Source organism: Gracilinanus agilis, chromosome 2 (genome assembly GCF_016433145.1).
Source record: "Gracilinanus agilis isolate LMUSP501 chromosome 2, AgileGrace, whole genome shotgun sequence".
NCBI classification, from domain to species: domain Eukaryota; kingdom Metazoa; phylum Chordata; class Mammalia; order Didelphimorphia; family Didelphidae; genus Gracilinanus; species Gracilinanus agilis.
In genome coordinates this window covers 523,772,396-523,792,398 of record NC_058131.1, presented here as the reverse complement: position 1 = coordinate 523,792,398, position 20,003 = coordinate 523,772,396, and the positions used below count along the sequence as shown (strand labels likewise).

The 20,003-nt window shown below is 40.7% G+C and overlaps 1 protein-coding gene across 1 annotated transcript in view; it reads left to right on the top strand.

Annotated features, from left to right (window-relative positions):
* SORD (sorbitol dehydrogenase) overlaps positions 1–20,003 on the top strand; it is a 65,227-nt gene that overhangs the window by 20,411 nt on the left and 24,813 nt on the right. The window contains exons 2-3 of the mRNA XM_044665074.1: positions 5,033–5,066; positions 11,756–11,920. Of these exons, the coding sequence (XP_044521009.1) occupies positions 5,033–5,066; positions 11,756–11,920 (199 nt within the window). The remainder of the gene's footprint in view (positions 1–5,032; positions 5,067–11,755; positions 11,921–20,003) is intronic.

Sequence of the window (20,003 nt, the reverse complement as noted above, 5' to 3'; positions counted from 1 at the left end):
TGGATACATATGTATATATATATTTGTGAATATACATATGTATATATTACATAGATAGTATAATGTATATATAGTGTATATATACAATACAGTGCATATATAAAGTATATCAGTTGTGTTTGAGCCCTTTGTGACTGCATTTGAGGTTTTCTTGGCAAAGATATGGGAGTGGTTTGCCATTTCTTTTTCCAGCTCATTTTTATAGTTGAGGAAATCGCAGCAAATGAGGTTAAGTGATTTGCCCAGCGTCATGTAGACAGTAAGTGTCTCAGGCTGGATTTGAACTCAGGGAGTCTTCTTGACTCCAGATCCAATGCTTTATCCACTGTGCCACCTAGCTGTCCCTAATTTAAATGAATGTACATGCATGCATGCACACACATATGTAATGTTTTATTAATGCACTTTTACCTCTATCATAATTTCTGGAAACACTTCTCCTCACATTCATCCCTTTCAGTGACAAAGAAAAAAACAAATTAAGACTGATCAACTAACAGTATCTATAGGTGGTAACTTTTAGAACACTCTGTTATGGTAGCCCTACATCCCTGATAGCATGAGGAGGGAAGTATATTTCATTGTGTATTTTATGGTACTTTCTTTTGTTTTCTTAGTTACCCAGAATTCAACTTCCTTTAATGATCCTTCCATTTGAATTATGGCTACTGTTCTTTAGGTATTATTAATTTTGTGCAGTTATTCATTCAGTTCATCAGAACTTCTAATTTCCTCATATTTGTCTGACTACACAATAATATTTTCCCACATTCATAGACTATAGGTTTTTTTTTAGCTATACTCAAATCGATGGCCACCCATTTTGTTTCCAGTTCTTTGCTACCACAAAGAGTGCTTCTGTGAATATTTTGGTATATATTGGACTTTTGTTTTAGTATTTGATTTCCTTGGCATAAAACCAAAATGCTATGAATCATTTAGTAACTTTTATTACATAATTCCAAATTGGCATCTAGAACATTAGACCAGATCAGAGCTCTGCCTATAGAAAGCTGATATGCTCAACTGTCCACAACCTCTCTACTAATGACTGCTCCTGTTTTTTAGTCATCTTTGCTCATTTACATGATATGTAAAATCTTGGAGTTGCTTTAATTTGTACTTTTCTTACTGTTAGTAATTTGCAGCTTGTTCACATATCATAAATAATTTTCAGTTATTCTTTTGAAAATTATACCCTTTTACTTCTCTACTAGCAGCAATGCAATGACTCAGGACAATTTTGAGGTACTTATAAGAAAGAATGTTATTCAAATCCAGAGAAAGAACTGTGGGAACATAAACTCAGAAGAAAAACATATAATCAATCATGTAGTATGATAGGGATATGATTAGGGTTTTGATTTTAAAGGATCACTCTACTGTAAATATTAATAACATGGAAATAGGTTTTGAACATGTATGACTTAGTGGAACTTCTTGTTGGCTTCGGGAGGGGGGAGGAAAGAGCAGGGTGGAGGGGATCATGAATCATGTAACCATGGAAAAATATTCTACATTTAAAAAGGAGAAGAAAAAAAGAAAATTATACCCTTTTGACCATTTACCTTTTGGGGAATGACTCTTGGTGTTAGAGATTTGTGTTAGTTTCCTAAGTAGCTTAGATATCAGACTTTTCTTAGTGATATTTGATGCAAATATTTTTCCTCTATGGTTTTTCTTCTTGTTCTACTTTCGTTAATTTTATTCTTGCAGATTTTTTTTAAATTTCATAGTCAAAACCATTCATTTTGTCTTTTATGATCTCTATTCTATATAATAACAACTGGGTGGTACAGTGGTCATAGAACCTGTCTGCTTGAGTTTCTTTATCTGTAAAACAGAGATAATAATAGCACCTACCTTCAGGGTAGAATGAGATAATATTTGTAAAGTGCTTTTCAAACCTTGAAGTGTTATATAAATGTTACTTATTGTGATGAAGTTTGGTTGAGATCTGTACCCATGCCATAATTCTGAATTTCTCAATAATGTGTCCTTTTATATTTTAATTTTATATTCAGTCACACTTATTGGGGTATATTGTGTAAACTGTTAGTTGAAATCTAATTTCTTCCAAATTACTTTCTAGTTTTCCAAGCAGTTCTTTTAAGAAAAGGAATTCTTCCCTGAGTAATTGATGTTTTTGGCTTTCTCAAACCCTGGACTACTATTTATAGGCTCTCATTTATCAGGAATAATCACTTATGCTTCTTTCCTATGCTCCCTCTCTTTATCCCCCCCAAATAAAGTATCAACAAACAACAAAGTTCCCAGCATGGACTTGGTTGAAGAGGAAACAGACCGAATTTGAACTCAGGAAGAATAAGTCTTCCTGAGTTCAGGTTTAACATTCTATCCACTTTACCACTTAGCTGACCTTTTATATATATATATTTTTATAAAACTTTGCTTTCTGTTCTTGTAACAATTCTCAAGACAGAAGGGCAAGGGCTAGACAATGACTTGCCCAGTGGCACACAAGTAGGAAGTGTTTGAAGTCATATTTGAACCCAGAGCCTTCCAACTCCAGATCTGGCTTTCTATCTATTGAGCCACTTAGCTGCTCCTCTCTTGCTACCTTTTGAGCAATTGTAAAATTCAGCAAGCATCTATTAAGCATCTTCTGTGGGCAGGTGGGGAAGTGAATGGAGCCCCAGATCTGGAGTCAGGAAAATCTGTTACTCTGAGTTCAAATTTCACCTTGGACAAGTCACTTAACTATGCTTGCTTCCGCTTCTTCATCTGTAAAATGAGCTGGAGCAGAAAATGGCAAACCACTCTAGTATCTTTGCACAAAGAGTTGAACACAACTGAAAAATGACTAACCAACAGTTCTATCCTCTACTCCATAATGCTTCTCAAAGCTGTTAAAGCATTATGTAAATGTGAATTATTATAATCTTAGCTCATAACAATGGCCCCAAACCCCTAAAACTTCTTTTAAAATTTCAAATGCTAAGGCAGGGGTCGGTATGGCTCTTTCATCAGGAGCCATAAAGTCAATTTTTTTTTTCAGGCACTGTTACAGGAGCACTCACTGTGAGCACTGTACGGCTCTCACGAAATTACATTTTAAAAAAATGTGGCGTTTATGGCTCCGTGGCTCTCAGGGCCAAAAAGGTTGCCGACCCCTGGGTGTAGCCTGGCTATTTTGAGCGATAAGGGGCCAAATAGACATCAGCTGTCTAGCCATGTGTACTAATCTAGAAAGGAGTTAAAGCATGAAGCCTTTCCCAGACTTCTTTAAATCTTAGTATCTTCCTTTGAGAATATCCCTAATTTGTTCTGTACATATCATGCTTGTATTTAGTTATTTGCGTGTTGTCTCCTTCATTAGACAGTGAGCTTCTGAGAGTAGGGACTGGCTTTCCCCCTCCCCACCTTCCTTTTATCCTCAAAACTTAGCACAATGCCTGGCATAGAGAAGGCACTTAATAAAAATGCTAGTTAATTGACTAAGGAAGAGGGCCAGGACTGATTCTTTTTCCATTTTTAATTTCTGTTCTAGAGAGAAGGTGCCCTTGGAATTGATTAGAGAGACCAAATAAATGCTTGTCTATATCTAGGAATAAATTTTTTCCAAATGAGAAGGATCCTAGACAGAAGTCGTCCCTGGGGTAATCCCAGGGTTTGTTCCTGGTAAATATAGCTGAATTCAGAGAAATTATTAGAGGGAGAAGGGAGTGTGGGGGATGTGAACAGAGAATACTGGTGCACTCACCTGGTTCCCCTCGGCCCCAGGCAATTTGCCCAAGTGGGAAGAAAGGGAGATTGTTATTTGGAACTTCCTTCCTGGTAAGTCCCTTCTATGCCCATCCCTACAACTAGGGTTGGACTCCCTCAGAGAGCTCTCTAGGCTAGTGATGGGCAAACTTTTTAAAGAGGGGGCCAAAGGGAAGGAAATGCTCATCTGTCAGTCTGTTTCTAAGGCAACTCCTTCGAAGTTTCACTGTATTGTGTCCTCCTCATTGTATTTGTCAGATTAGGAATAATGTCTGGCAGCCAGATAGAACATTTCAGGGGGCCAGAGTTTGCCCATCACTGATCTAGGCGGTTTCCCCCTCTGTGGTTTAGTTGGCACTTTTCCAGGTTGCAAGGAAGCGGGGATAGCCCTCTGCCAAGCTGGACTTCTATCTGGTCTACAATTCCAAGACCTAGTGACATTGATGTCCCCATCTTGGGGGTCACCTGCAAACTTAATGAGCCTGCTGTGTATGTTATTTACAGGTCAGTTGTTTCATTATTCAGGAATCCAGTGGTTAGAACACACCTTCCCAGAGTGTTGCTATTACATGCCCCCCGGCTAAAATTTGTACCACTGGTAACTAACTGTGCAGTTTGACATTTGAACACATTGGGCATCTATCCAACAGTAATATCTTCTTGAAAATGGCTTGCCTCTCACATAAAGAAATGGTCTGGTGGAAACAGGATCATAGATTTAGATCTAAATGGGACCTCAAAGACCATCTGGTCTGACTCCCTTTCTACAGGTGAGGAGACTGGAGCTCCAGAGAGGTTAAGTGATTTATCCAATGCCACACAGATATGATTACATGGCCATAAACTGAGAAGGGTCCTTAAAGATCAGCCTGCCCCTTCATTTTTCAAAGTAAGAAGCAGAGAGATTAAAGTCCATGGTCCCCTAGCTGGTGAATATTAAACTGAGGATTCAAACCCAGGCTTTCCCACTCTAACCCCAGCCTTCCTTCCATTATATTTCTAGTCTAAATCAGAAATAGCATGGAGAAAATGTTCCCAACACTCACAGAGGCAGTGTGGTGAAGTAGGTAGAACACAGAACTAGAAGTCAGGAAAATGCTTATTCGAATCCTCCCTTGAATCCTGTCTCTGAGCCTCAGCTTCCCTACCTGCAAAATGGGGATACGAATAACATCTAGCTCACAGGGTTGTAGTGAGGACCAAACGTACATAGAACAAGGTGCGTTGAAGCAGTAGCTCAATGTGAGTCATTATTATTACACTGATGGCCATGGATGCTGAATATGTTGTCTTTTGTTTCCTTTAGGAAAAATATCCAATTCCGGAACCAGGCCCAAATGGTAAGTCTCAAACAATATTTCTTTCCTGTTGTTCTGCCCATCGATGATCACGTAGATTATTCTCCTCTTTCATTCCTTACTTCCCTTGACTTTTGCCAGTTCGTCCACTCAGGCCCATCTTCCAGTTTGGCTGGATGAGTTTCATGGGAGTGGGTGGGTGGTTCATTAGATAGTGCCCTGGGTCTAGAGTTTGGAAGACCTGAATTCACACCTAGCCTCAGACACTTACTAACTTCATGACCCTGGACAAGTCTAACTGCCTCGGCTTTCTCATCTGTAAAATGAAGACAGTAATGGCACTCATCTCCCTGAATTGTGGTGAGGATGAAATGAGATGATTATTGTAAAACTCTTCTCGTAGCACCTGGCACTAATAAAATTTATAGACATGTATAGATGTCTATGTATGTCATTTTAAATATAGATAAACAAAATTATATATGTACAATAAAAAATATAAAATGCTATACAGATACTTATGAATGTTATTTATAGTATCATTTATAATATATTATTTATACATCTATTTTATCTAAATATATTATAATATATTATGTTTATTAAATATAGTATATTTACATACAATATACATATAAAATATATTATTATGAGACTCATAATAAAAAGGAACAGATTGCAGATCAACAAAAGATGCCATCTTAGCCTTTTCCAAAAAGTTTCTAACATAGGCAGCTACTAGAACTTGTGATGAAGACAAGCTAAACATAATGGTGAGAACACTGGCCTTGGAATCAAGAGAGAGACTGAGCCCAGCCTTTGATACATCCTGGTGCTGGGATCCTAGGCAGGGAGGTGAATGTCTAAATCTGTGATTCCCAAAGTGGGCGCCACCGCCCCCTGGTGGGTGCTGCAGCAATCCAGGGGAGCGATGATGGCCACAGGTGCATTTGGGGGTGGTGAATAATTGTAAGGGGGCGGTGATAGTATGTGGCAGGGGGTGCTAAGTAATAATTTTTCTGGAAAGGGGGCGGTAGGCCTAAAAAGTTTGGGAACCACTGGCCTAAATGCTCCAAACATTTCTCAGAGACTATAGATTGGGCAGCTAGCTGGTAGATAGAGCACCAGGCCTATGGTCAGAATAGATCTGAATCAAAATCTGACCTCAGACACATCATATTAGTTGTGTGACCCTGGGCAAATCACTTAATTCTGTTTGCCACAGTTTCTTCATCTGCAAAGTGAGCCCAAATGGGGGTCACTGATTTGACTGGACAACCAGCACAGAAGTAAATTGCAGAGCAGGTGCTGATCTGCTTTGGTAGAGACAAAAGTTCCTTTATCTAGGAGTGCCTTAAATCTGTTCCAAAATCCAAAAAAGGGCAAATTGAGCTCTCTTTTAAACTAATGATTTAGGGATTACTTAATGAAATTATTTTGCTCAGCAAACTTTAAAAAGTAATAAAGGGAGGGGCATGTTGGTGGCTTAGTGGATTGAGATCCAGGCATGGAGATGGGAAGTCCTGGGTTCAAATTTGACCTCAGACACTTCCTAGATATGTGACCCAACCCCCATCATCTAGCCCTTACCTCTCTTCTGCCTTAGAACTAATACTTAGGATACATTGTGAGACAAGGTAAGGATTTTTTAAAAAGAGAAACAAAAAGGGAAGAAAGGAGCAGAGTTTGAAAGGAGAGAATTCAAAGCATTTTTCACATAGTGAGAGGCAAGAGGCATTGGATATCTTCTCTCTTTCTATCTCCCTTCCCAGGAAACTTAATTAATATTTTTACAAGTGACTTTATCACTAAGTTGACCAACACTCTAGCAGGCCCCTTCGTGACTGGGATGTCCTCACCCTGTGTCCAGGATAGCCTTATAGGGCTCGAGCCAGGGCAGTCAGTGAGGGGAAATCCATCCTCCCTGAAGCATATGTGTATACATAGCAAAGTGGAGCAGAGGCTAAAGGTCCAAAAGTCCAGAGAGCCGGTCTGCCAGGAAGGGAGGGAGGCTTAGGCTTTTGCCCTACTTTTCTTCTGCAAAAGTAGGTTAGGTTGCTGGGCACATCTCCCCTTGCCTTCTTTCATGCAATCTCTCCCTCTCCCTATGAGCCTCAAGCTCCCATTCATTCTAGACCCTTTTGTTTGCCACCAGCTATGGGCAGTGGAAGGTAGTGGAGTGTGTAGAACCAGGGAGGCTCGAGTTCAGGTCCTGCATCTGTCCCATCCTGCCTGTGTGAACCCTCCATTCCCCAGATAACACTAAGACTTCAGCCTGCCAGGAGGATGCCTATGTACATTGGCAAAGGGAGTTCCTCACCTGGAGCATTTGCCATTTGTAGAATCACAAGGCTAAAAAAAGAAACACACATACACAAGGAAGATTCTGAAGTTTAGGAGGTTTACAGTTTCCCATTTACCTTTGGGGAGGGAGCTGGAAAGATTTCTGCAGAAACTACAGCCTCCTCTGCCTGCTGGATTATTCATTCTAGAGAGGAGGGATGACGCCAGAGGAAGATGAAGAAGGGCGGTGAGGTGGCACAATGGACAGAGAGCCAGGCCAGGAGTCAGAAGGTCCTGAGTTCCAATCTGACCTCAGATCCTTTCTAGCTGTCTGACCCTAGGGCAAGTTGCTAAACCCAGTTTGTCTAGCCCTTGCTCTTCTGTTTTGAGAATTGTGACTAGGACAGAAAGTAAATGGGTTTGTTGTTTTTTTTAAATAGGGATATGAAGCTTTTATCTCTACATCAGGTAAATCCGCTTTTCTGGCTGCCTTCACTCCAAAATGATCTTTGTTACTTCAAACTTAGTGATTATATTGACTTCTTATATGATAGATAGAAAAGGAATGAGGAATCTGTTAAGTGTTTTGAACTTTTAGATTATTTTTGATTTACTATAAGGTAAATAGAGAAGGAACAAGGTTTCTAGTGAAATCTGTTCGACTTCTTAGTGCTTATTTGGTCACGTAAATATTTGATTTTGTTCAGTAACATCCAGCTTTTTGTGACCCCGTGGAGCCTAGCACACCAGTGCTGTGCGGGAGGTTTTCCTGGCAGAAAAACTGGAGCGGTTTGCCATTTCCTTCGCCAGTGAATTAAGGCAAACAGAGGTTAAGTGGTGTGCCCAGGGTCAGGTAGCTAGTAAGTGTCTGAGGCCAGTGTTGAACTTGAGTCTTCCTGACCAGGCCCTGCGCTCTATCCACTAAGCCACCCAACCGCCTCACGTGTGTATGTTTATCTATATATAATATATATATATATATATATATATATATACTCACATATGCATATATATTCAAGACGTAAAGTTTGTAATGTGAATTTATATATACACACATATATATTAATATGATTAAAACATACATATATATTTTAAGACTTAAGGCTACACATGCAAGACAGACCTAGGACATTTCTCAGTAAAAGTTATCATTGTGAAAACATGAAGAGACTTCAATGACCTAAAGTTTAAGGGACCCAGTTTACAACCAGGGGTCCCTTGGGGCTAGGAAGGCCTTGCATGACCTCTTCTTTTTCTTTACACCCTTACCTTCTGTCTCAGAATCAATACTGTGTCTTAGTTCTAAGGTGGAAGACTTGTAAAGGGTAGAGAATGGGAGTTAAGTGACTTGACCAGGGTCACACAGCTAGGAAGCATCTAAGGCCAGATTTGAACCTAGGATCTCCCATCTCTAGGCCTGGCTCTCCATCCACTGAGCCACCCAGCTGCCCCCCATAATCTCTTTTCTTTATTAAAAAGATAGTTTTCCTGAAACAGTATTCAGGTCTCCTTCTTTCCCTCCCCTGCTTCACCTTGTCTGATTTCTGGGTCTTGATGTTGAAGGGCATTATAAGGCAGCATGTTTTGGGTGCATTTTTATGGCCGGGAAGTTTTTCAGCCCGTTTCCTTGAAAGCTCTGGAACAAGTACCCAAACTGAAAGTAAAATAAATGTATTGGTGTGCTAAAGGAAGACTGCTTGCTCATAGCAGTTTCAGCTTCCTAGAGTAATTTGTCAGATAGCTTCCAGTTGGGCATAAAGCTTTTTTTTTTTTTTTTTTTAAGGCTTGCTTACAGTGTGTTGACTATAATTTGTTACTAATTGATCATTTAGTCTATTTAGGGTCAGGAATGTAGACCAGAAAAAGGATTTTGTGCTTTTGCTGTCCCCTTTAAGCCAGGGGCAGAGAATAGTTTGCTGTGGGCTCTTTTAGATACCAATTTATGCTAAACATAACGAGTGCAAGCCAGTCACAGTAGCATGTTTGGGTGACCAATGGGATATAATCTGTTCCGACAGCAGAGCTGGCCTGGAACATCCCTAGCTGCTTATTGGACACTCCATTTGTGGGCTGAGGGCATATAAAGCCTACTCTAGATAGCAAAGTTTTGTGTATTCAGCCTAAGCTGGTTAGAGGTAGTGGAGTCAGATTTTGTTATTAGTAATGCAGTCAGATCTAGAAAATTATTTCTTCCCCTCCACAAAATCAGGTTAAGTCCATTTCCCCACCCCAACCCCCAATTATGAAAACTGATTTTCTAAAGAATGATTCGAATAAGGAAGATGGGTGCCTAGATCAGATGCTACCTTTCGGGCTTCATTGTTTGCTTCCTCGGGAGGGGGTTGTGCTCTCCATCTCGAAATTTCTTTTTATGTTCTTATTTGTGTGCAGTAGTCAGTCAATTACCATGAAATGCCTTCTGCGTGCCAGGTATGGTGCTATTCCACTCCAGATACAAAGAAAGGCAAAAGGCATCTCTTTTTTGGTAGGAGTTCACAGTCTAATGTGGGAGAACATGTAAACCACCCTACAGAGGATGAACTGGAGATAATCAGCAGAGGGAAGGCCCTAGCATTAAGAGGGATGAGGAAAGACTTCCTGTAGAATGTGGGATGTTAGCTGGGACCTGAAGGAAGCCAGAAGGTGCATGTGGAAGGACAGCATCCTAGGCATGAGTGTCCCCTGCATAAAACAGAAGCTTTTCTAGCCCCAACATCTAGCACAGTATGGTAGGGGAGGTGGAGCAGGAAGTAGTGGAAAGGGCTGGCATCTGGAGTATTGGACTCTGGATTTGAATACTAAATCTGTCACTTGCCATTTCCTGGGTGACTTTAAACAAATCACTTCACGTCTTTGTTCAGAATTTCTGTAAGATGAGGGGATTAGACTTAATGATTCCCTATAAACCTTTTTAGCTCTAATAATGACGTCACACATGATTTAGGCCCTTCGTAAATGTATGTTGAATTGAGCAGAGAAAAATGGAGCCCCTTTTAATGTTCAGAAGAAGCAATCCAAGCATTGCCACTTTCCTTTTCCCAAACCAAAAGCTGAGAAAATTCAGCCCCACCCCGTCCATTCTTATAATTTATGGTGTGACTGTTCCCTTAAAGAGATTCCTTACAAAGTAGAGAATTCTGCTTTTCTGTTCCCCTCCACCCAACATCCTCAAAATAAACCAGTTTTTCTTAGGGAGATTTTTTTTGGGGCAATATATATGTTTTACTTTTATCTTAACATAAGTCTAAAGCAAAAAATATCTAGTATTTATTTCAGAAAAGACACTTCATAACAGATTTCCCAAGTTTAAAATAATAACATTAAAAATGCAGTAGAACCTCACAAATTCAGACTAATTAGAGAGGGGTAGTCAGAATTAGCAGAAGGTTTGAGTCACATGGCATTAAAAAAAAGAAATACCATTTTATTACTTTTAAGTAGACATAGTAACTCACATTAATGGCTTATAAAATGGTGCTGAGTAGGGCTCCCACCAAATCTAATGAAGAGATAAGGATCTCTTATAATTGACACATTAATTGCTTGAAAACAGTTCTCTTAAGTCATTTAAATCTTCCTCTCTATATATTGAGATACTTGTTTTTAAACCCTTATCTTCTGGCTTAGAATCAGTGCTGTGTATTGCCTCCAAGGCAGAAGAGCAGTAAGGGGTAAAGCTAAGCAATGGCGGCTAAGTGACTTGGCCAGGGTTACACAGCTAGTTAATTTTCTTTTGCAGACCTTCACCCCTCCTCTGGGTAAACATAAACAAAGTTTTCCCAATTTGTGAGATTTTGTTGTTTGTTGTTATTGGTGGTGGTAGAGGTGTTGGTGGTAGGTATGAATAAGTAAGTTTGTGAATTTGGGCAAAAGAACATCCTTAAATCCTGACTGATTACATCAGAGGGCTCTCCATTGAAGTGTTTGCTACTCAGGAACCAAAATATCCTGCCCATTCTTCAAACTCACCTAAAATGGAAGTTAGTCAGTGAATGAGAATTTATTAGGCTCCTACTTGCACCAGGCACTGTGTGAAGACCAAAAGAAATAGTCCCTGCCCTCAAGTTTACAGCCTATTAAGGAGAAAACACACACATGTGTGTACGTGTGTATATGTATGTATGTATGTGTGTATATATATATATATATATATATTTCATTCTGTCAAATAAACATCAAGCGCCTACTATGTGCCAGGCACTGTGCTAAGTGCTGGGGATACAAAAAGAGCTAAAAGATAGTCCCTACTGTCAAGGAGCTTACAAGCAAATCGGTTTACAAATAAATGTACTTACAAAATAAGTTCTTAGGATAAAAATTTGGGGGTGGATTTATCTGAGGAGGACATATAAATATCAGGAAGACGAGGAAAGGCTTAAAAGTTCCTAAAAATAAAGTATCTTGTGCATTTAGGAGTTTCCCATCTGCCTTCCTTTCCTTTTCCCCAGAGGTGCTGCTGAAGATGCATTCGGTCGGAATCTGCGGCTCTGACGTCCACTACTGGCAGCATGGCCGAATAGGAGACTTTATTGTTAAAAGGCCAATGGTGCTGGGACATGAAGCATCGGGGACTGTGGTGAAGTTGGGATCCATGGTAAAACACCTCCTACCAGGTGAGCAGGCTCCCTTCCCAGTCCATCAGTAACTGTTCTTACTGGCCCATAGGATTATAAACTTAGATCTGAAAGGGACCTAGCTGGAGAGGTCATTTTGTTTCCCCTCATTTTTACTGATGAAGAAACTGAGGCCTTGCCTAACTTCCAGAGGCTCCTGGGGTCCTAAATCTACAGCTGAAAGAGACTGAGAGGACTTAGTTGAACATCCTTGTTTTACAGATGAACACACTGGGGCTTAGAGGGTCTAAACGACTTGCCCGTTGTGACCCGAGTAGTGAGTAGCTTAGCTAGGACTGTATCTCGGGTTCTTTGTGTCCACGTCCAATGCTCTTTCTCCTACACTGGACTGCCTCCCCCTGCTTCTCTTGTGCCCAAGAACCAGCAGTTAGAGAGTAGGAGAACCTCCAAACTCCTCTCTAGTATTCTTACTCAACAGAAAAAAACCTCACCAGAAGGATTCTGGGATTGCCTCGAGGACGTCCTGCTCCAGTTATTGGCTTTAATTAATGTTCCATTTTATTGGCAAATGGGCTTCTTTGCCATATAATGGAAACTGTTGGAACCCACACTTTTATCACACATGTAGCTTATTCTATGGGATCAAATTAAGCATATTTAGTCGTTCAGTCATTTTTCAGTCGTGCCCAATTCTTGGTGGCTCCATTTGGGGTTTTCTTGGCAAAGATACTGGAGTAGTTTACCATTTTCTTCTCTAGCTCATTTTATAGATGAGGAAACAGAGGCAAACAGGGTGGAGTGAGCTGCCATGAGTCACACAGCTAGTGTGAAATCAAATTTGAACTCGGGAAGATGAGTCTCCCTGACTCCAGGCCAGTACTCTATCTACTGGGCCACTTAGCTGCCTAAAATTAAACATATAAAAGTTTACCAAAGAAGGTAGGTGTGATTGGGCTCCTGGAGGTGTTAGAGCTATATCTCAGCTATCAAACTCAGCCACATGTGACAGGCAGAACTCCTTAGTACAGCCAGAACTTGATTAAGATGTAATTGTGGAACGTTTAACAAAATAAATTGAAATAAGGCATAGATAATGTTGTGGGTTTTCCAAGTCAATAAGCAGCCCTCAGGGAGATCTTTTTCTATTTGAATTTGACACCACTGATCTCAGAATGTTCCCTGAGGAGAGTCCACTTGCATAGTAGTGATTTTCAATTAACTAGTCAATCAGCAAATGATTTTTAAGTACCTACTATGTGCCAGGCACTGGTTATCTGTAAGGCAATTAAAAGAGGAAAAAAGTTCAGTGAATTTGGATTTAGAAGACATGAGATTAAATCCCCATTCAGTTACTTTGTGACTTTAGGTAAGTAACTTAAGCTGCTGTTTCCTCAGTTTTCCTCCTCTGTAAAACGAGGGGATTCTCTGGAGTCTCTTCCTATGGTCCTATGAATTACTCTGCAGGATTAATTCAAAGCAAATCACCCAAAGGTTTATATATCGTAGCAACAAATTTTGTAATTTTTTTTAGTTATAAGAGAGAAATTGGAATCTGGACTAGAGTTAGAGTTTAAAATTCTTGTTATTGATGTAAAAACCTTTTATCGATACAACTTTGTATTTCTGCAACAATAAGAAATGTTCGGTGCTGTTTCCAGTACCCCCTTCACACGTTTCCAGGCTAGTCGGAGAGATAAGACTATGTACACATGCATGTGCCTGCCTGTATACATATATATCTCCGTGTTTTGTTTTTTTGTTGTGGTTTTTCTGTTACGTCAGGATCTTCATGACCCCTGTGGGCCATAACACACCAGCACTGCCCATGGCATTCTCTTGGCATTTGCCATTTCCTTCTCCAGTGGATTAAGGCAAACAGTGGTAAATGACTTGTCTAGGGTCACATTGAAGCTCAGGTCTTCTGACTCTGGGCCCAGCACTCTGTCCAGCCACCTCGCTGTATACGTATGTATGTGTACGTGCACATATACGTATCTCTGTATGTATAGATACGTGTCTGTGTATATCTGTGTATAGACATGTACATATACATATATTTATGGATCTACATTTATAGATCTATATATATGTCTATACACAGGCACATACATAATTAAGTGGAGAGTCATACGAGGCAATATATAATCAATCGTTAGATTGTCTTTTACAATTGCTATAGGAGTTCAAAGAAAGGGAAATCAAAGTAGGCTGAGAAAATTAGCAAAGGCTTCCTTCTTGGAGGTTGTGAGTCTTTAAGAAATAATAGCAGGGGTGGTGGTGCAGCAGGGTGGTTCAGTGGATGGAGAGTGGGGCCTAGAGATGGGAGGTCCTGGGTTCAAATGTGACCTCAGACACTTCCTAGCTGGGTGACCCTGGGCAAGTCACTTGACCCCCCATTGCCTAGCCCTTACCGCTCTTCTGCCTTGGAGCCAATACACAGTATTGATTCTAAGATGGAAAGTAAGAGTTTAAAAAAATAAAATAAAAAAAGAAATAATAGCAGGAAGGTTACTCTATTACAAAAATGAATAATATGGAAATGGGTTATGAGTGATAATACATGTATAACTCAGTGGAATTGCTTGTCAGCTCTGGGAGGAGGGAGGGAAAAGGGGAGAGAGAGAATATGAATCATGTAGCCATGGAAGAATACTTTAAATCAAATAAATAAATAAATAAATAAATAAATAAATAAATAGATGAATTAATTAATTAAAAAAGAAATAATAGCAGCTAGATTAATAGAAAGGTGGGAAAAGAGGGTCTTGTAGTTGGGAGGCTACATAGGTCAGTGGAAAGGGTGCTGAATTTGCATTCTGAGTTTGATTCCTGTCTCTGCCACTTCATACCTGTGAGACTGAGCAAGTCATTTAATATCCCTGGGCTTTGGTTTCCTCATTTTTAAAAAGTGAGGGGTTCCTTCTAGTTCTAGTTCTCTGATCCTTTGAGTCTAGAGGAGAGAAAAAAAAAACAAGAGAAATAGGAATGAGCATTTGGGAGATGGTAAGAAAAGCAGTATGTTTTGGGTGGAGATAAGGCTTGTGGTGGACAATAGTGAGAAATAAAGACCGATAGAATAATCTGTGAAGAAATTGAATATTTATTTATTCATTATCAATGACATGTCATAAATTTACACACGAGTTTTCCCAAGCTGTATGATTGAACCCAAATCTCCCTCCCACCCTTCCCTTCCCCATCCCGGTGCCAGCAGGCAATTTGATCTGGGTTATTCATGTATTATCATGTAAAACATATTTCCATTAGGTGATGAAATCGAACCCTAAAGTTTTCTCTAAATCACACAGATAATAAGTAGGAGAACTGGTATTAAAACCCAGATCTTCTAGCATTCCTTCCATTACACTAGGATTATGGAGGGAGAGCAGTAATAATGATGATAATGTATGTAGTGCTTAAAAGTCTGCAGATCTTGTGCCATACCATCACTTTTAGAAAAAAAGCCTCTTGGCAACTTTGTGAGCAACTTTCCAGCACGTAGCAGATTTCTCTCTCAATCCAGATTCACAGACTCCTTGAAGTCTTTCCACGGAGCCTGTTAGGGGTTCTAGGTTAAGAATCTCTGGTCTCTTGGTAGTGAATGCTTGTAATCCCAACTACAAGGGAGATTGGTTGATGGATCTCTTGAGCTTAAGAGTTCCGAGTGTTTCCCCACTACTTTCAGCATCAATATGCCAAGCCCCTGGGAGAGGGGGACCACTGGAGCAACTGAGGAGGGGGTGAACTGGAGGCCCACATTGGAAATAGAGCAGGAAAAAGCTTCCATACAGATCAGTGGTGGGCTCTGACCAATGAATCAATTGGCCAATGAACCAATCCCTATACTTTTTTTTAAAAACCCTTACCTTCCATCTTAGACTCAATACCATGTATTGGTTTTAAGGCAGAATGGTAAGGGCTAGGCAATGGGGGTTAAGTGACTTGCCCAGGGTCACACAGTTAGGAAGGAACTGAGGTCATATTTGAATCCAGGACCTCCCATCTCTGGGCCTGACTTTCCATCCACTGAGCCACCCAGCTGTCCCAATCCCTATACTTCTAGCCTGGGTGAGAGAGGGAGACACCTAGCTTTTGGAAAAAACAAAACAAACACTCTGATCTCATACACATGTATATGATTATGTAGATTATATATATAAATGCATATGTCATATGCTAGAGTATTTTGTGTCTCTACACACAAACACATATACATGTATGTTTGTATATCTGGTATGTACATAGTCATTTACATGTTATATCCCAATTAGAATGTGAGCCCCTTGAGGACAGGCACTGTTTCTGCCTTTCCTTTGGCTCCCTAGAGCTTAGCACAATGCCTTGCAAATAGCAGGCACTTTAATAAATAAAAATAAATATAAATATAATTTTCATAAATAAACAAATGTAATAAATTAATAAAATAAATTTAAACTTAATAAACTTTCCTACATTAAATAATAGAACCCCCCAAACTCTCTGGCAATTGGCAACTCTGAACCTTAATGCTGAGCCTACAGTAAGGTGAATGAATTAAATTGTTAGGAATTGAATTCAGTCACCTTGACTGGATAATCTGCCCCCATTTTCCTACTGAGGGCTGCTTTTATCAGGCCATTCTTGAGCCATCATCTATTGCTGCCTGTCTAACCCAGGCTTATGGATCTTCTCTTACATCATGAGGCTTCTGTGGTCGATTCTGTTTGGTCGTTGTATGGTTCTGGGCAACCAAAAAGGGAGGTTTCCCATCTAAGCTATGCAGTCTGGAGCTCTAGCAGGCTGCTGCTCCCCCTTGTCCCCCCAGGGCTTTATGGGCCATGATATAATTGGCTGCTCTTGAGTCACACCCTGAGTTCAGTTGGGGTTTAAGTCTAGTTAGATTTGTGTGTACCTTTGGTTTAGTGGACAACAATACTTCTCACAACCCCCACTCCCCAATCTCTGCTTTCTGCAGATGGATGATTATTTATTTGGCAGATTTATATATAACTTGGAGCCCTTTTCCATCTTTCTGTTCTGACCTGCTCAGCCCAGCTCTGGCCACCAATGGTTATACTGGGTCAGGAAGAGGGGTAGGGTTGGGCACTAGGGCGAGTGTATGTTGTGTTTTTGATCTGCTCTAAAGCCAAATACAAATGATGCCTGGATTAACTTTTCCTTTAAATCATCCCCACCTCATTCTTGCCCTTCACTAACACAGATAGTCAGGAGATTTTTTTTCCTCCAATTAGGAAATACCCTTCTAATCAGCAAGGACATTTAGACTCATGGGATTTCAGAGATCTAGAGTTGGAAAGACCCTCATCTGGCCCAATCCCTTCCCTTTATAGATGGAGAAACTGAGGCTTGGAGAGCAAATGGTTTAAGCAAGCAATCTCTTAGTGATTTGTCCAAAGTCACACAGATAATAATCAAGAATCAGCAAACAAGGGGGCAGCTGGGTGGCTCAGGGGGGCAGCTGGGTAGCTCAGTGGATTGAGACTCAGGCCTAGAGATGGGAGGTCCTAGGTTCAAATCTGACCTCAGACACTTCCTAGTTGTGTGCCCCTGGGCAAGTCACTTGACCCCCATTGCCTTAACCCTTTCCACTCTTCTGCCTTGGAGCCAATACACAGTATTGACTCCAAGATGGAAGGTAGGGGTTTTAGGAAAAAAAAAAAAAGAATAAGCAAACATTCACTTGCTAAGCATTAGGAAATGGTAGCATTGGGATTTGAATTCAGGTCCTGAAACTCCAAAGGGTTCAACAGCTAGGTGACAGGGAGCATTGTGCCTGGAGTCACAAAGACTTGAGTTCAAATGTAGCCTCTGACACTTACTAGCTCTACGACTGCGTAGATGTGGGTAAATCACTTAACCTATGTTTGCCTCAACTGTACAATGGAGATAAGAGGCAGATACATGGCACAGTGGATAGAGTGCCAGGTATGGACTCAGGAACTCATCTTTCTGAGTTCAAATGACCTCAGACACTTCTTAGCTATGTTTCACTGGACAAATTGCTTACCCCTGTTTGCTTCCGTTTCCTCATCTGTAAGATGAGCTGGAGAACAAAATGACAAACCAGTCTCTTTGCCAAGAAAACTCCAAATGGGGTCACAAAGAATTGGAAACAACTATAAAACAATTCAGCAACAACAAAATGGGGATAATAATAATGCCTGCCTTCCAGGGTTATTTTGATGATCAAATGAGATAATATTTGTAAGTAACTAAGCACAGTGCCTGGCACATGGTGGTGGTTGTCCTTCATTCTTGAAGAGAGGACCAAAATGGCATCACTCTCACGGGGTCAGTGTAAAGTGCGACCAGTATGAGCTTGGAAGGCTCTACCATAGGTCAGGCACAAATAGACCAGATGAACATTTGGGGATGAAGATGTCTCTAATTTGTGCACCTCATTTTTCTTTCTTTCTTTTTTTTTTTAAAACCCTTACCTTCCATCTTGGCATTGACTCCAAGGCAGAAGAGTGGTAAGGGTAGGCAATGGGGGTCAAGTGACTTGCCCAGGGTCACACGTCATTTTTCCATTAAGCCACTATAATTCTGCTTTGCTCATAAAGCACAGTGCCTTCTTTGATGTGGGTACCCCATGCTGGGTGGTCCTGTGCCAGTGTCTCCCCTATCTCATAATTGATTCCAGAGTTCTTTGGAGAGCCCTTGAGAGTGTCCTTATATGGCTTCTTCTGACCTCTGCTTGAGCACTTACCTTATGGGAGTTCCCCACATAATAATCTTTTAGACAAATATGCAGCATTCAGACAAAACGGTCAGCTCATGGGAGTTGAACTTTCTGCAGGAGAGTTTGAATGTTTGGCAGTTCAGCTTGAGAAGGGGGGACCTCAGTGTCTGCTACTTTTTCTTGCCAAGTGATCTTCGGGATGTTCCTAAGACAATTCAAATGGAAATAAGTCTTCTGTTCCACACTTCCCTTCAGAGCCATGCAGACATTGAGCTACAATGCCTGTCTCAACCTCACCATCTACGTGCATATCCCTGGAATATACTGCTGAGGTATAAATGAATTTGTCCACAGCATTCAAAATTTCTTTATTTCCTGTAACTGATGGTTCCACATCTAAATGGTGCAATGCTGATTGGTGGAGAACCTTGGTTCAGGCCAAAATGAGCACACAAGTGCAGAAAATCGATCCATGCTCTGTTGCATCTCACTCTCAGAGGCTTCATTGAGTGCACACTCATCTGCGAACAGAAAGTTGTGTGCCAGCTTTCCCTCCACTTTAGTTTTAGCTTGTAGACTTTTCAAATTAAATAATTTGCCATTGGTGTAGTAGCTGACCTTGATGCCATTTTTTGTCCTCATTGAAGGCTTCCAGCAACATTCCAGCAACATGCTAAAAAGTACTGGCACAAGCACACAGCCTTGCTGCATTCTACTCACTGAAAAGCTGTTAGAGCATTTATCTAGAACCCTTACAAGCATGCCATCATGAAACTGGCATACAATACCCATGAACTTCTCCAGGCAATCACATTTTGTCATCATCTTCTACAAGCCCTCACAACCGACAATATCGAAGGCCTTGATCAGATCAATGAATGTTGTGTACAGATCTTTCCTATTCCTGGTATTTCTTCTGGAGTTGTTGGACAGAAAGCACCATATCAACCATTCCTCTGCCTTTTCTGAGGCCATATTGACTCTTGGGTAAATGACCACCTTCCAAATGAAGGATCAGCCAATTAAGGAGGATTCTGACAGGAATCTTGCCAGCAATGACTAAGAGAGAGCCCACCACCTCCCACCCACCACCTCTAGTGATCATCATAGGACAACCTATTTCCTTTCCCTTTTTAGAGAAGCATCCTGGGGTATAACTTTTTATTGCCATATAACTCCAGAATATTTCAGTCAGCTTTTGTATGAGCAGGTGACCACAGTATCTGGTATATAATTAGGTGCTTAATAAGTCCTTCCTCCCTCCCTCCCACTCACTCTTTCTCTTCTTCCCTTCCACTCCTTCCCTTCCTCCCCTCCTACTTCTCCCCCTTCCTCTCCCCTCCCTCCCTCCCTGTCCGTCTTTCTGTCCGTCTTTCTGTCCGTCTTTCTGTCTCTCTCTCTCTCTCTCTCTCTCTCTCTCTCTCTCTCTCTCTCTCTCTC